Raw genomic sequence first — 15,481 nt, 5'->3', positions numbered from 1 at the left:
AAAGTCGCATGCACAGAAAGGGAAACTGTTAATAACCAACCTGTTACCTAGCTTGTTCTACAACCCCAACCTGTCAATAACTCCAAAAGGTGGGAAACGACAGCCAATCCTGCCAGGAGACAGGCGGGACAAACCAGTGAGCTTATAAAAGGCAACTGTGCTCAAACTTCAGGCTCTTTCTCCACTCTCTCTGGAATGTATTTTCACTTTGTGTAGCTTCCTTCTTTACTTTCTTTCTTCCTTTATGTGACAAACAGTTTGTATAAAATTGCTCTGTGTTTGTGATCACTCTGTCATTGGCTCGACTCGGTACTGGTGCTCAGTTTGACACTGGGAACCAGGGGACCAGGGAATGTCCGGACAAACCTAGCACCACTGGACACAAGACCAATGTTAACAATTATTACACTGAAAGAACTTTCAACTTTCTTGTGCAAAGATAAAGACAACACATACAATTATAATAAAAAGAATAGAACAATCATTTCAAAATGCCATAAAATTATACAATAATATCAAGAATTAAAATAAATATCAAAAACCTCAACAATGGAAGACACACAATATGAGAAATCTCTAGTTTTTGAAAGAAATTAAAATTCTTCTTCTTTTTTTAATTTCAGCTCATTATGGGGGTATAAAATTCTTCTGGATTAAGGTGCAGCTTCTTATTTCTGTCTTACAGGTGATATGCAAACAAAGATTTAGGCATACTTGTATGAAAGCTAAAACTCTCTTCAAAAAAGAAGGTCAGGTTAAAATAGAAAATCTAAATAAGAATTCTAAGAGAAAGGATAGAAAACCCTCGAGCTTATCAGCTCTAGGTAATTGAATATATTTTTTTCCCTCAAAGCTTTTTTTAAATACATACATACTGGCCAGAAGCATTTGGAATTCCCTTGACATTTCATTACATAATCTGGATTTTCTAGCAAGATTTTGAATATCATGGATCCCAGGAGTTGCTTCTTTCCCACTTTTCATATTGCTAAATGTAGTTTCCGGCATTAGTGACTGATTATGGATAAATCTTTTAAATGGAAAGGATAATTTAGCCTCCTTTGATGAATCTTGGTAATTTAGAATATGCATACGATCCAATGGAGAGAAAATAGAATGGAAACAATTTGGGGAATATACGTTATTAAAGAGTTCTTTTTTAACATTGTGCTCTAAAAAATTCATTGTTTGGCTGGATTTTTTTACATTGTAACCATGCCTGTAATTTTACAATTGCACAGACCCAGTCAGGGGCTCTGTGTCACCAGCCAGCACCGGAACCAGAGCCCGTTCCGGTTGCCGGAGGCTCCTGACGGTGGTTTGCTATTGTCTCTGGACACAACTCTGTTTCTTTTCATAAAATGAATCCTTTCTATGTTCAAAATCTATAAATGTCACTCGAAAAATTAACATCTATCAGTTATAGCAAAAAAGAGGAAATAGTACCAACGGTCTTAGGAATTTTCATTAAACATTTTTTTAAAGAATAAAAGTTAATATAGGCACAATGCTGATTTTCATGGGTAGTCATTCAAAGGATTTTTTCTTATTTTGTACATACAAAAATAAAGCCTAATAATCCTTGTGTCAATAAAAGTATATGAAACCAAGTATGTGATAAGTAGAATTTCATTTAAAATTACTCAGACACAAGACAGTTGACAGGGTGTGTGATAAGGAGGGAAAGAGGTTTGACTCTGAGATGCAGAGCACAGAAGACGACAGAGTAAAATAAAATTAAATGAAGATTATTAGTGATATATAATGCGGTTATCTACATTTAATGTATCTGTGCATAAATACTGGAGATAAAATGAAATTACTATGCAAAATGAGTAAGGCTATTAAAACAACACTGAATATATTACTAAATATATATATATTCAATATATAAATAATTGCAATGTACTGAAAAACAAGCATGCAATTTTACAAATATAGGCCATATAAATATGAACATTATAAACACCATGTATAACTTGTTTTAGACATACGCATATAAGAGCACATTTTGGAAATTATATTTTTAACTATTTATTTTCCTATAGCCCTTGACCATGTAGAATGAGAATGGTGAGGATAGAAATAATGACACTCCAAGAGATCATTGTGTAAGTTAGACAAACTGGCCTTCTATTTCATAGCAATCATGTACACAGAATTATGCCTTGGACTCGGGGGTATGTGAGAAGAATACAAAGTAAGCACCTCCCCTCCCCCACTCCTTTGTAAACAGGATAGATGAAATTAAATTATCATGTCACTAATTATGTAAATGCATTCTTCCTTCATTTGCATTTTAGGCAAGAGAGCATAAAGCCTTATTCACATAGACACTGCCAAAATGTTGGAGAAATGATTTCTGAACTAGAAAAGGGAAAGGAAAAGGGTTGGGGTGGTGGAACTGTGTGTGCTCAGAGTTACTATGCTAAAGACAAATGCTAACTAATAAAGGACATGCAAATTAAAATGCTGTAGAATATATTTACCATCAGATTCGGAACAAAATTTAAAAGATCGGCACTATCTTATGTAGATGAGCAGTAAGGAAACAGGGACCACCAAGCACAGCTGTGGCCTCTGCTGAAATTAATTTAGTGTGATATACTAAAACTACAATCAAATGTACCCATTGACCCAAAATCCCACCTCAAAAAAATAAAATCTGCAAATATTGTTATATACTTTCAAGGATACTGCTATCAGTATTATTAGTATACGTAATAGCAAAAACTGGAGGCAAGCTAAACAGTCATCAATAAATTATGACACACCACAAATTATAGAACATGGCACAAGGTCAAAGGACACGCCCTATTCACTGTTCTTTCCTTTTCAGTGACTTGCTTTCTTCTTTCATTTCCAAAATTAACAATATAATGCCTTGTGTATGAGGAAGTGTGGGAATCTTCTATTTCTTAGCAAAGGTACTGCAGAGTTGAAAGCAAATAAAATTTTCTCTTGACAGAGAAAGATGGAAACACTGAAGAAATGTTTTGCTTTCTTTTGTTCTTTCCCCCCCGTTATAAATTTTATAAATTATTTCTCGGACGTGCAATGGCCTGGGTTTTACCGTCACGGGGACTCACAGGAAGAGTTTGGTGAGTCCCTGAGTTCATGGTTGAAGGAAACTTTGCCTCGTGGCACATGCCCAGGAAGCCTCTCAGCCTGCCCAGGATGGGTTGTTTGGGGACCCTCTGGCACAGTGATCCCCCGTCACCCTGTCACAAGGGCAATGCAGAACAAGATTATAGTCAAATTTAAGATGATAGGTTAACTGAAAAAGCTGCTAAATATTCATTAGGTGAATTAGAAATAATACAAGTAAGACTAAACAACTGACAAAGGGCTGAGGACAAGTCCCCTCATTAGGATTTTTATTTTTAGTGCAGACCTAGACAGCTGGCATTAGGTCCCAGAGATAGTGGCCCATTTTGTGGACACATCATGGAACAGATGAAAGATGCATTAGGGGCGTCTCAACGCCTCTTTCTTTATCTCAGCCGCCAACCAGCACAACGCACGTTCCCAACACTCCACTTGCCTCAATCTTTTCGGAAGAAAAAAACGACCTGGGTCCCTCACACCTTGCTGTGAAAACAGTTTAATTTTCTTTATTTGCATATTTAAAGAGAAAAGAAGAAATAATACGATAAAAGGAAATGAGAATGAACTCCCAGCGGCAAGATTCCAGAGCCTGGTACCAGAGTGGGTGAGTTTTGGGGTCTCGCTGCGTGGGGGTCCTCCAACGTCCCTCAAATTATGCTGCACAAAAAACCAAAGCGCTTTGGTTCTTCTCAGCTTGAGGATTCAAGGTTCATTGTGTGCTCAAGGCAAAGAGGCTGAAAATGGTAACTATACGAAGATATTTACGGTAACTCTTTGACTAAGAAACATAAGGAAAAATACAGCAAATTACTCTTACCTTTTGATATGGGTTAAAGGCCCATAAATGTTCAACTGACCATCCTGGCCTGTTGGCAGGTCTATGTAAGCAGCTGAAATTGTTAATGGTTAAAGCACAACAAGGTGGTCACTCTTGAGACAGTGTGTCAGGCATGTTCTGTCAGATTTATTATGATAAATCTATCTACAGGAAAGCAGATCCTTACGACCTCTTTGAAAACTAAAAAAAAAAAAAAAAATCATCAATAAAATGAAAAGGGCCCTTGGCTGTTCATTGACACCTCAAATTCCACAAGGACACAAGGCAATGAAACATTGTCATAATGTGTGTCCTAGAATTCTTCTCACTTATCTACACACTGCCATTTACATAACAAGATTCAGCTTATGTAAAGCATACACATAGTTACGGTTATGTGAAGTTCTGTGCAAATTTACTAGCTACGGTTGTCTGGGCATCAAACTGGAAATGACGCTGGAGGACAAATCCGATCCACCCAAAGCAGAGCAGACTCCATGGCAGGTCCGTCCAAGCAGCCAGTCTCTGCTACCAGGGAAGTCAGGAGACAAGCCAGTGAGATTCCCCCAAATGCCTTTTATTAGTTGCTTTCTGCGTTAGAGGGCGTTACACAAACATTGCCAGACTTGGCGACGATATCACGTGTATGAGGAGGTAGGAATAAAGACAAAAAAGGACCGCCAGATGGACTAAAGGTGACCATGAATAATGCAGCAAAGTCACGCAGGGAAGGGAAAGCAAACACACGCACACACAAAGCCCTTTAGGGCAACCTCCAGTGACATTAACTGGCGCATCGTAGGATCAAAGTCCTATCCGCCTTCAGCCTGTGCCTCACAGAACTGCAGGCCAAAACAAATGCACAGCCTCCCTCAAGCAAGAAAGAAAGTTATTGGCGGTAAACTAGAACGGCCTCTGTGCACAAGCTGACGACCCTTTCTAAATATTGCTGCATTTGAGATCCACTCAATAGATTAGTTAGTGGAATCCAGAGAAATACTCCAACATCTTCTCAAATAATAGGAGGATGTTTGCATGTGGCCATTTAGAATTACTCTTGCAGCCAACAGTGATTTAAATGAAAAGACTCAAAGTCAATCCTTAATTACTTAGGTTACTTCCTAATTGGGAACTCTGAAAATAACAGACTCACGCCAGGAAATTGCAGAACCATTTAACTCAGAGGCAGTTGCAAATCGTGATGCCATGATTCAAGATGCATCATTGTTGCCAGTAAATAATAATATGAGACGTATGTGCACTAGCCTGGGTGCACTTGAGCCACTGGACGTTCATTTTTCTGGCCCCGGAGATACACGCTACAAACTACCCGTGTGCGGTAGATACAGCAGGGGGAGGAGGCTGGCTCAGCTTTCTGGTGGTCTCCACAGGGGGCGAAGGAAGTGTGGTGAGGTTCACGTGATACGTGACAGGAAGAGAGACTGGCATCACAGTTGCAAAGCCAGCCTCCAACTGCTTTGGGCAGGCAGATGGGCTCGCAGGAGTTTATGTGACAAGCAGGCGAAACAGTCAACAGACTGTCACTTAGATGCGTGAGGCAGTATTGAACTCCCCTTTCACAAACGCCTCCTTAGGAACAGCTTATTCCCCATCTACACACCTACCTTCCTCCAGGTGCATAATTATTAATTATTACTACTAATCTACTTGAATTTACTATCTGCTAATAAGAGTGCTATTTCTATATGTAACTTATAAACTACTTTGTGTGTGTATTATATGGTCGATAGTGGGTTTCTCCACTATATAACCTGGAAGAACTAATTCCAAAGGGTTACAAGATGTGGTGGTGGGTAGAGATGAACCGAGCTGAGATCCGATTGCATCCACTGCTGTCTTTATTGACAGCTTAATTCCTACCGCAAAGTTACCTATAGAGGTTATAAAAGGCTTATCAAAGGGCTAAGCCCACCAGAGGCATTTGCACAGGATGGGCGGGGGAGCCTACGGAGGCGGAGGGACTATGTTCCCAACAGCCCTGCGTCTTCCCGATGACCTCCCTTTTCTCCAGACCTGGTATTTCCCTCCCTATATGGAGTCTCTCCCCAAACTCTTACTTTCCTCTGCAAACAAAGTGATAGTCTAGAAAGATTTTGTTCATGGACTTTCAAGTTTCTAAACTTTCACTGGCTTCCCATTGTCCCTAGGAAAAATCTATAGTATTTGACACGACTTAAAAGGCTCACCCCATGTGTAGGTCTCTGCTGACCTCAACGGCTTCGTCTCTCTCCTTTCTCCCTTCTGGGTATCCTTCAGTTTCTCATGCGTGCAAGCCTCTCTCTTGAATTTGAAAATACCATTCTCTTGGCAAAAGCATTAAGTCATCCTCTTCACTTCCTCGTCTGAAAAATCCCTACTGATTTTTCTGCTGCGGGGCCAGATGTCTTCTGGGAAACCGTTTGACCCAGATTACTTGAGGTCCATGTAGCTCCTCTAGTATTTGTGCTTCTATTTTGTTAGCTGTGTGGACACCAGAATTATTTACTGATGATAAACTCTGTGAGGGCAGTGTGCCTTTCTTACTCATGATTGTAGCACCAATGTCTAATTTGGTAGTAAAAAAAAAAAATTCATAAAGAGGAAACTAAACAAATAAAAGCCAGCAATGAATGAATAGATGGACAAATAAAACGGAAGGTAGAAATCTGGATAAAAACTAATGGTTCTCTAGCCTAGGTTCCATTTAGCTTTTTTTTTAAATTGCTCAAATAAAAAAAATACTTTAAAGACTAATATGGCAAGCACATAGTGCCAACCTAGGGGGTAGTGTCTATACTCACAGTGCTTTGTGGAGTGATTGTTTAACACATGAGATACGATGTTTTGCAAATAAAGACGAGATGAACAGACATGGGGGTGGCCGTGGGGAAAAGGGACTGTGTCCAAACAGGAAAGTGTCGGAGGTCGTGGAAGTCGTGAGGGGAAAGTGAGAAGGCAGCTTATCAAACATGCTAACGATCTTGATAGCACAACAAAATCGAAAGCATTGTGTCTGGGCTTTATTGAAAAGGACTATTTAAAAAAATTCTAAAAGGACGTCATACTACCTCGTCACCAGTAAGTCCACGTGTTGCTGTGCATGTCCTGCTCAAGGAGCACTAGACCCGCAGCCACAAACCAAAGCTCGGAACCTCCACTTCCAGTGGCTGCTGGTGATTTTGTTTCTCTTAATAGTACTTTCCATGCTAAATAACTCCTCCGCCCGCCAGTGTTTTGAGCAAGGTGACTATTCTGCACAGCAAACTTTTTACTGAAGGCTGATTTAATCAAGGCCAAGATACGAGGCTTCTGAAGTGATTGGATTTATCACTTAGTCTGACGGCTGCAGGCTGGGCCTCTGTCGGGCAGGCCCCGGCGACCCCGGTACAGAGGGAAGTGATTATTGTCATGTTCAGAATGCAAGGAACTCTAGAACAACAGACGCAGTTACGGAAGATGGATTTTTTGACGATGACTATCATTCTTCGCTCAGGAAAGGAAATCTAGATACAATAGTCAGTTGTGTTTCATTGTCATTAGATCAGAGCTGCTCGTGGCTTCAGTTATGAGAACTACAACTCTCAGCAGGTCACATATTCTTTGATTTATGTTATTCTGCTGCAGTCTGATTTTGCGAGGGACGCAACTCATCACGGGATTTTAATACAATCACAGAGGGATAAAATCAAGGAAAAAATATAACCAAAGAGGAAAATGATTGTTTCTGGGGTCTCTGTTCCATCCGAGTCAAATGATGCTGAATGTGAACTGGGGCTTCTGCAGGAATGACCTGGCCCTGTAGGATTCTGCATAACACCACCGGACGAGCACAGAGTTTCTGTGCTTAGAAAATAGGTGATTTTCTTTTTATGAAAAAATTTCCTTAGGGAAAGAGAAACATTAAGATTATATCAATTTCAGAAACACTGGTGGGTCAGACATGGATAAGGACCTCCCCAAATCCTCTCCCCTTGTTAACGTAGCTTTGGAATGATTCCAGACACGCACATGATTTGCCACGTGAGTGACATCTGTTTTGCTGTGATAAGAACACGGAGTGTAAGTCCCCTCCCCTTGAGAATGCTACTTCGTACGTCACCAGGCCACATATGTGAGTTATGGGCTGCTTCAACTGTGGGACTTCCAAAATATACACAAACCCAAGACTCTGAGAGACTCGATGAGGGCTTAGGCTAGGGCGTGGCTGCTCTCTGCCAGGCTCTGGGCTGTTCTCCAAAGCCTTGCCCACCAGCGCCGGGACTGCTCGTTGGTACCAAGGGACGTGGCGTGCTGTTGCAGACCTCCATCACGTTGGTTAAGTCGTCTGATCCAAGAATGCCTCAAACTTCGATTGGGGTTTGCGTCCATAGCGGCCGGCTTCCATCCTAACTGAGCAACCAGCCTTTAATAACTGGACTCCAAAATCGGAACTCACTATATGGTTTAATGTACCTGCCTATCAAGTGTATCCCCGTGAAATGTGTTCTCATTATTCTCAACTTATTTTTTTTAAGAGATGAGGTGTCTCTCTGTCACTCAGGCTGAAGGATAGTAGCCCTGTCATAGCTCACTGCAACTCCTGGGCTCAAGCGATCCTCCTGCCTCAGCCTCCTGAGTAGCTGGGACTACAGGTGTTGCCACCATGCCCAGCTTATTTTTATTAGTTTTATTTTTTGTAGAGACAGGATCTCACTATATTGCCTAGGTTGCACCTCCTTGTTTTAACCATACAAAACACCTCCACAAAAGCTATGCAAATACTGGCCCAAATGAAGGTAGGAACCTGCAGTTGCAGTTAAGACAGTTCTTTTATGAGCTTCTAGTTTAGCACTTGTTAAATTTTACTATAATTGTCTGTTTTCTGCATTAATGTATTAAGCACAGATGACTGGACCAATCTTCCCAGGGTCCAGGCAATAAAGGCAGATAATTTTAAAATGTCAATAAAACTGACTATAAATTAATCTGCTTCTTATTATCACCATGCACTTCAATAATTCAAAACAATGTCAGTGTTAAAATCTTCCTCCCCCCCAAAAATTATTTCATGGGTCTAAGTTCTAATTCACTTGCTTCTTTTCAGTGATTTTAATTGATCAGTTTCCATTTAATCTTTTTAAAAGCATTTCAAAGAAAACAATTAGCCTCCACCATAGCTCCCTGGGGCTGCAACCGCAGACCAGAGAAAAAGAGACTGAACGGTATAAAAAGAATTTACTCACGAGAATGTCTTGAATATGAAGATTATTATTAGACTTAATATATTCTTTAACATAAAAATATATATTCATTAAAACTTTGTATTCAAAAATATATTTAATAATATTTTTGTGATTTTTTTCTGGAATATTATTAGAGTTAATATATTCTTTAACATAAAAATATATATTCATTAAAACTTTTTTCTGGAATACCTTCATCTACTACAGTTCTCTCACATATTTAAGCTTACAGACTTGTCTCTTTCCCTGTGCAGTCTTTTTTTCAACATGCCTACATCTACAAATCTAAATCCTCTTTCCTTCAAGTCCCAGGTCTCATTCCACTCTCTCCATAAAGCTGTCTTTTCCTCTAAATCCATGTAGCAATATTTGTGCTTTTATTACAGCCACCCCCACTGCCTACCCTGCATCATGGTCATTGTGTACACATCTTATGGTTGAAATTAAATCTATAAACTCATAGGCATCTTTAGTATTGCTATATCTTTGATATATCTGGTAAAGTACCTAGACCACAGGAGGCATTATAGCAATAGGCATAGATTACTCTGAATCATTTATATAGAAAATGTATATGATTCTTAAGATTCTTCCAACCCTGTCGTGGTGTAATTCTTTTAACTCCTGTATGTTAGGATTCAAAGTAACTGTTTTTAGGACTAAAGAATGGAGAGAAGTACAGTTGAAGAAAATAGATTTGATGCTTAAGGGTTTTATAGGAAAGCCTTTCAAATTGTACCATTTTTAAATGAATATAACTATTCTTTCATAAATTCTGCCTGACTAATTTAAACTAAAAAATACTACCATGCTGGGTCACAAGTTATGTTTACTCTTTGCCAAACGAGAGAGGTGAACACTGTCGGAGAGGAGAAGTAATTTTCAGGCTGGGTCTCTGCTTCTTAAGTCGGAGATGCCAAAATCACATTCGTCCAAACTGCAATAAACTGTGAAATATTTTTAAAATACCCATTTGAGCAATCTCTCTGTGGGGGATCAGCAATGGAGGATCAATGAGTGGAATATGGCCTGAAAACTCTGTAAAATGGCTTTTAGCAAGTCTAGGGAGGCAGGAATAATATTTATAAAGGACTGTTGATGAGATTCTTGCATGGAAAAGGGTGTTTATTAATATGCCAAAATCATCATACCCACCGTGTGCCAGACACTGTCTACTAATTACTTTTCCCATTCAGAGGAAAGATCTCCACCTATATAAAACATCTTTCAATCTAATGAAAAAGGCAAATGCGCACCCTTATTCTTATGCATTATAAAACATAAATGATGGGTACAGAAAGGATGCTTCAAAAGGGATCTGAGACATCTGAGACTGTCATGATTAATAATTCTGCCCTCAGAAATTAAAGAAAGCTTAGAAGAGTAGGTTTCATCTGAATTGAAAAATGTAGTACGAGTAATATTTCAAAAGGTGGGTAAAGAAGTTTCTATGCCTTCGGGATGGAGGGCGGCGGGGGTGGTGGTGATTTTGGTACATAGGTAGAGTCATAGCAAATCACAGTGGCTGGTGTTCAGAGTGTGCTTCTAGATGTGGATCTGGAAAGAGTGGGTCAGGGCTCTGGTAGATTGCAAATGGTCACAGATTCCTTGCTGCTCTTCTCAGGAAGAAGTAGAGCATATTTCCACACCCCTTGAATTTGGAACAGCTTGCTCTGACCATGCTAAATAGAATGCAAGGGGAGCGATGGGTGAGCTTGGACCATGCCTTGAGAGGCCTGGAACGTTCTTCCGAACACGGCCACAGTGTGGATAAATCTGAGCTAGGCTACTGCAAGGACGTGTGGAGAACGTGAGGGCCATGGCGGAAGCCTGTCAGTGGCCACACACTGAGTAAAGCTATATTATGAATTATTCAGTCCCTGCCAAATCATTCGAATTTTCCAGGGAAGTAAGCCCAGGTGAGATCAGTAAAAGAGCAGCCCAGCTGGTGTCAGGCCAAAATGCCAATGCACAGAGTTGCAAGCTGACACATGGTTGTTTTTTTAAGCCACTACATTTTGGAGCAGTCTGTTGCCCAACAAAGTTCAGTGGACATGGAGCCATTTTGTTGGGGGCCCACGAAGTGTTTGGATTTCATTCTGTGAAAAGTTGGGAACCTTAAAATGAGTAATACAATTGTGTCCACCTTCCCTCAACCTGACACAGCAGAGAAGTTATTATCTAAAAGCAGTTCACTGTAACCTTGAGCTCCTGGGCTCAAGGGATCCTCTTGTCTCACTCAGTCTTCCAAGTATCTGGGACCACGGGCGTCCACCACTGTGCCCGTAGAGACGGAGACTGCTGCGTTGCCCGGGTTGATCACCAATTCCTGGCCTCAAGCCATCTTCCCACTTTGGCATCTCAAAGCCCTGGGATTATAGGCATGAGCCACTATGCCCAGCCCTAAACGTTCATATATGAAAGTTTGCTGTCTTATTAACCCTTTCTTGATCCTTTGGCTAGAGAGAGCAGCCTTTTGCTGGGGCTTGTTTTGTCTGCACCTGTTGGTGTTTTCGGGTTACCAGCTTCTTTTGCTTCAGGTCTGCTATATACGAGACAAAAAGAAAACCCAGGGACTTCGCCACCCCATATAACTTAGCCAGCTTTCCTTCTTCTTTCAGCTTTTCAGAGTTTTCTTAAGTTTGTTTGTATATAATGTCTGGAATTTTTAATTGTACTTAGCAAGAAGAATGGGAAAAAAATATGTTTACTCCATTTTTCCAGAATCAAAAATTTCACAATTGACTTTTATTTCCTTTTCTCATTTTAGTACTCAATGTTTCCACCTGAACTAGCCAACAGAAACACATCAGGCCACAAGGTGAGTGTCTACTGTATACCAAACAAAAGGCAAACCATACGTGAGAGAATAAATATTCAACTTCAGTGCCTGGTTCCAGTCTTTCGAGTTGTGGTGACCATCTGATTTTATCTTCTGAATCTTTGGAAAGGGAGTTTTATACAACCATTTTAGCCCAACCCGCTTTTAAAGTTTGGTGTCGCCTTTTCCTTCAGGAGAGAGTCCTCATTCTAGCTGCCAACCTTGATACCTTTGTAACCCCAATTAAGGCCGGCCAGGTTCTAGCCTCTGGGGAAAGCATGATGATTTAAGAGAATCAGACTGTAAGCTTCCTCCTAAAAGCAACAACCAGTTGCTTTTTTTTATGCTGTTGATCTTTGAGACAAATTCTTGGTGGATTGTAAATTCTCACTAGACTATTGTTGAAATGGATCATAGTTCAGAACTTGTATTCTAGTTTAGTAAGAAGGACTGTAAGGACAGACATTCTTCTCTCAGGCTGTAGAGATATGGAGATCTGAAATAGTCCTCAGCTACCAAATTCTTTCCGTTGCAATTCTATTTGAACTTTTGTGTTGGGAAAAAATAGAGCAGGGAGAGGGTATTTTTCAGATCCATTCCTTGCCGTTTGCTGCTGTGTTTTGTACCACAGGGGAGATCACTTGTACAGATTATATTTTCTGGGCTCCTTTGCCAACTGGCTTCTACTTCTATTGGAAAATGGAAGGTGTTGGCGGGAAGTTAGAATGTGGGGTGAAGCGGGAAAGTAGAGTAATTTCCCCCTCTGTGCTTTGGGAGGCATCTCTGGAAAGGACTGTGACTGCTTAGAGGCTGGAGTTCTTAACGGAGAGCTTGCTCCTCTGTATTCCCTCTGACAGTGCCGGCTCCGTGATTTTATTACAGTAAGACCACCTTCCTTTTTCCCTCCAGCTCTAGGAGTAGTGGTGATGCTTTACGTGAATAACATCATTTAAATATTCTCTATGATATTATGATCCCTTTATTACCCCATTATCTTGGCAATCACACAAATAGCAAGTGGTGAAGGTGGGATTTGAACTATGGCAATGGAACCACCAAGCTCTGCCCACTTGCCAGTGTGCTGAGCTCCCTCCAGCCACACTGGGACCGCCCACCTTCCCCCAATGAAATGCAGAGCATGACAAGAGCTCTTTTCCTAAAGCCTAATAGATAATTCAAGGTAAGTCATGTATCTTGGTGTTCTTTACTAGTCCATTGCAGGTGATTTATTTTTTTATTTTTTTTATTTTTTTATTTTTTTTTTCATAATGGTACAGCGAGAACTCAAAAGTAAACACTTTTTTTTTTTAACTTTGAGTTGGTGATGCTTGTCTCTTCCTATTATGCTGAAAGAAATGATACCACACATGCTGCTCAAGTGTCATTGCGACTAACCACAGAAGAGACTGAATTGCATAATTGTTGAAGATATTTTTACCCTTTCTCAGCCTATTAAAGAGAAAATTTCATGATCCATTTCTTTCTGTGGAGATGGTGAGGCAAAACTGTGTGGCTTATGATAAGAAAGCTTATCATGACACAGACGAGCAGGAAGAAATTACTTTTCATAAAGGCTGACCTTTTAGCTTGCAACGGGACAGTTTTGTGTCTTGATTTGTAAGAGGTCACTTCCCAGCTGTTCTTGGAAAGGCTTTCAATCTGGTTGTCAGCTGAAATAAAATTTTAGTGTATTCTCAGATGAGGTCTTTTTCCCTTGTGGGCTAAGGGTGTATTAATCAATACCAAGGCTATCTGGGTCCGGCTCTATCTCCATTTTGAATTATGTTTAAACTCGTCACCATGAAGTCTGAATAGATCATTGAAGACAATTTAACAGCTGAATATTTTTAAAGAAGAGTCAACGGAAATTGAGGAATTCTAATACATTTTCTTTTTTTTTAATAAATACATAAAGCTCTTTACCATTCCCCTCAATTATTTTGATTAACATGATAATAGGACCTTTCGGAGCATCATTATACCAATTTTCATAGCCCGATGTAAAAGACTCATTTCACAGAAATAATCGTGACTAGCATTAATAGATGAATGTTGGTGCCATAACACAACAGTATAAGGCATATTTACACCATCTTAACATACATAAACACCACACACATACACAAAAAATCACAGATCCAGAACAAAGAAAATTCAGTCTTCTAGACAGCTTACATTTATAGGCTTTGCCTAAAACTTTTTTTTTTTGTTTCTTTTATTTTTTGTATTTTTTTTCTTTCCAAGCAACAAACAGATCTTCCCTATTTCTTGTGAGTTATTTGTAACATTGTGCTCATGCAGAAATAATACTTGTTTTATTGCATTAACATTTAGACAGTTTTGGATTTGGATCCTAAAACCATCATCTAAAATTTTACTTGATGTTCCTTCGTCCGCACTGTCATTTTAGCTGATGAGATACGATGGCTCGTTTTTGGCGCGTTGCAAAATGACAAACATGTCCGGTTGACCACAGTTCAAAAATCAAGATTCTACGCTTCTTGATCATGCACATTTTACTTTCATTCTTGCAAAATGGTTTGAATCAAATATACCATTTTAATTTAACACTTATTGATTTCACTTTTCCCCCTTGTTTACATCATGTTTCTAAAAATAACAACAAAAGAATGAAAGAAAGACTGTCCCACATCCACTGTCCACAGAAAGGAAGAGCAGCAAGAATCACACAGACCACTGTGGGGACATTGGTCAGGCGGTGACACTGCAGCAAACACTGATGCCATCAACACACTGCAGGCACGTCACCGTCACTATAACCCATACTTCTGCAGCAGTTCGGACTGCCACTGGCGTTTGCGCTCTGGGAAATAATCCGGAATGTGGATCTTCTTAAAATCCTGAATGCACTTTTTCATCTCTTCTTCCACGCTTAGCTTCTCACAGACTTTCTTCTTGGAGAGATTCGTTTCCCGGGACTTGCTGATGAGCGTCTGAAAGAGTTCGCTGTTTCTGCGTTTGTCCGGCGGGGGCATCCAGGGCGCGGGGGCCTTTCTGGAGGGGCGATCCAAAGTTAAGGTGTTAGGCTGGTGGGCGGTCGCCTGCTGGGCACTGGGCGGGTTGTCCTGGGGGGTGCTGGCCTCCGAGTGGCTGTCGCAGCTGGAAGTGGACAGCTCATTACAGGAAGTCCCACTTTCACTTCCCTTATCGGTGACTTTATCGTGTTTCCTATCTTCGTGTTCTTGTTTGGGGGACACTGTTTTCTGAGGAGGTCCTAAAAAAGAAGGGAAGAAAAGGAGTAGAAGAGTTGAATGAGACGTGGGAAGTTCAAATTAAATAAATTCTAAGTTTTCTATTTTAAACTAAGAACATTTATCTTAAGAGAAATGCTCCTTGTTGCACTGGTCCACGTGTGAGGCAGGAAATACGATACCCACGGCAGCCTTTAGCATACGTTGAAAGAGGTTTGCTTAAGGAGCATTTTTGCCATAATAGATCATCAATAGCTTTACACTGAAAAAAAAGATTTTTGTTATTTTAGTTACTAGCTCC

At 40.2% G+C, this 15,481-nt stretch overlaps 1 protein-coding gene across 1 annotated transcript in view; it reads right to left on the bottom strand.

Annotated features, from left to right (window-relative positions):
• Positions 1 to 14,742: 14,742 nt before the first annotated feature.
• Positions 14,743 to 15,481, bottom strand: part of KCTD8 (potassium channel tetramerization domain containing 8) — a 161,192-nt gene continuing 160,453 nt past the window's right edge. The window contains exon 2 of the mRNA XM_069458211.1: positions 14,743 to 15,203. Within this exon, the coding sequence (XP_069314312.1) occupies positions 14,743 to 15,203 (461 nt within the window). The remainder of the gene's footprint in view (positions 15,204 to 15,481) is intronic.

Source organism: Eulemur rufifrons, chromosome 24 (assembly GCF_041146395.1).
Source record: "Eulemur rufifrons isolate Redbay chromosome 24, OSU_ERuf_1, whole genome shotgun sequence".
In the NCBI taxonomy this organism is placed as follows: Eukaryota; Metazoa; Chordata; class Mammalia; order Primates; family Lemuridae; genus Eulemur; species Eulemur rufifrons.
The sequence above is the reverse complement of the archived record's forward strand: the minus strand, read 5'-3'. Positions and strand labels throughout refer to the sequence as shown.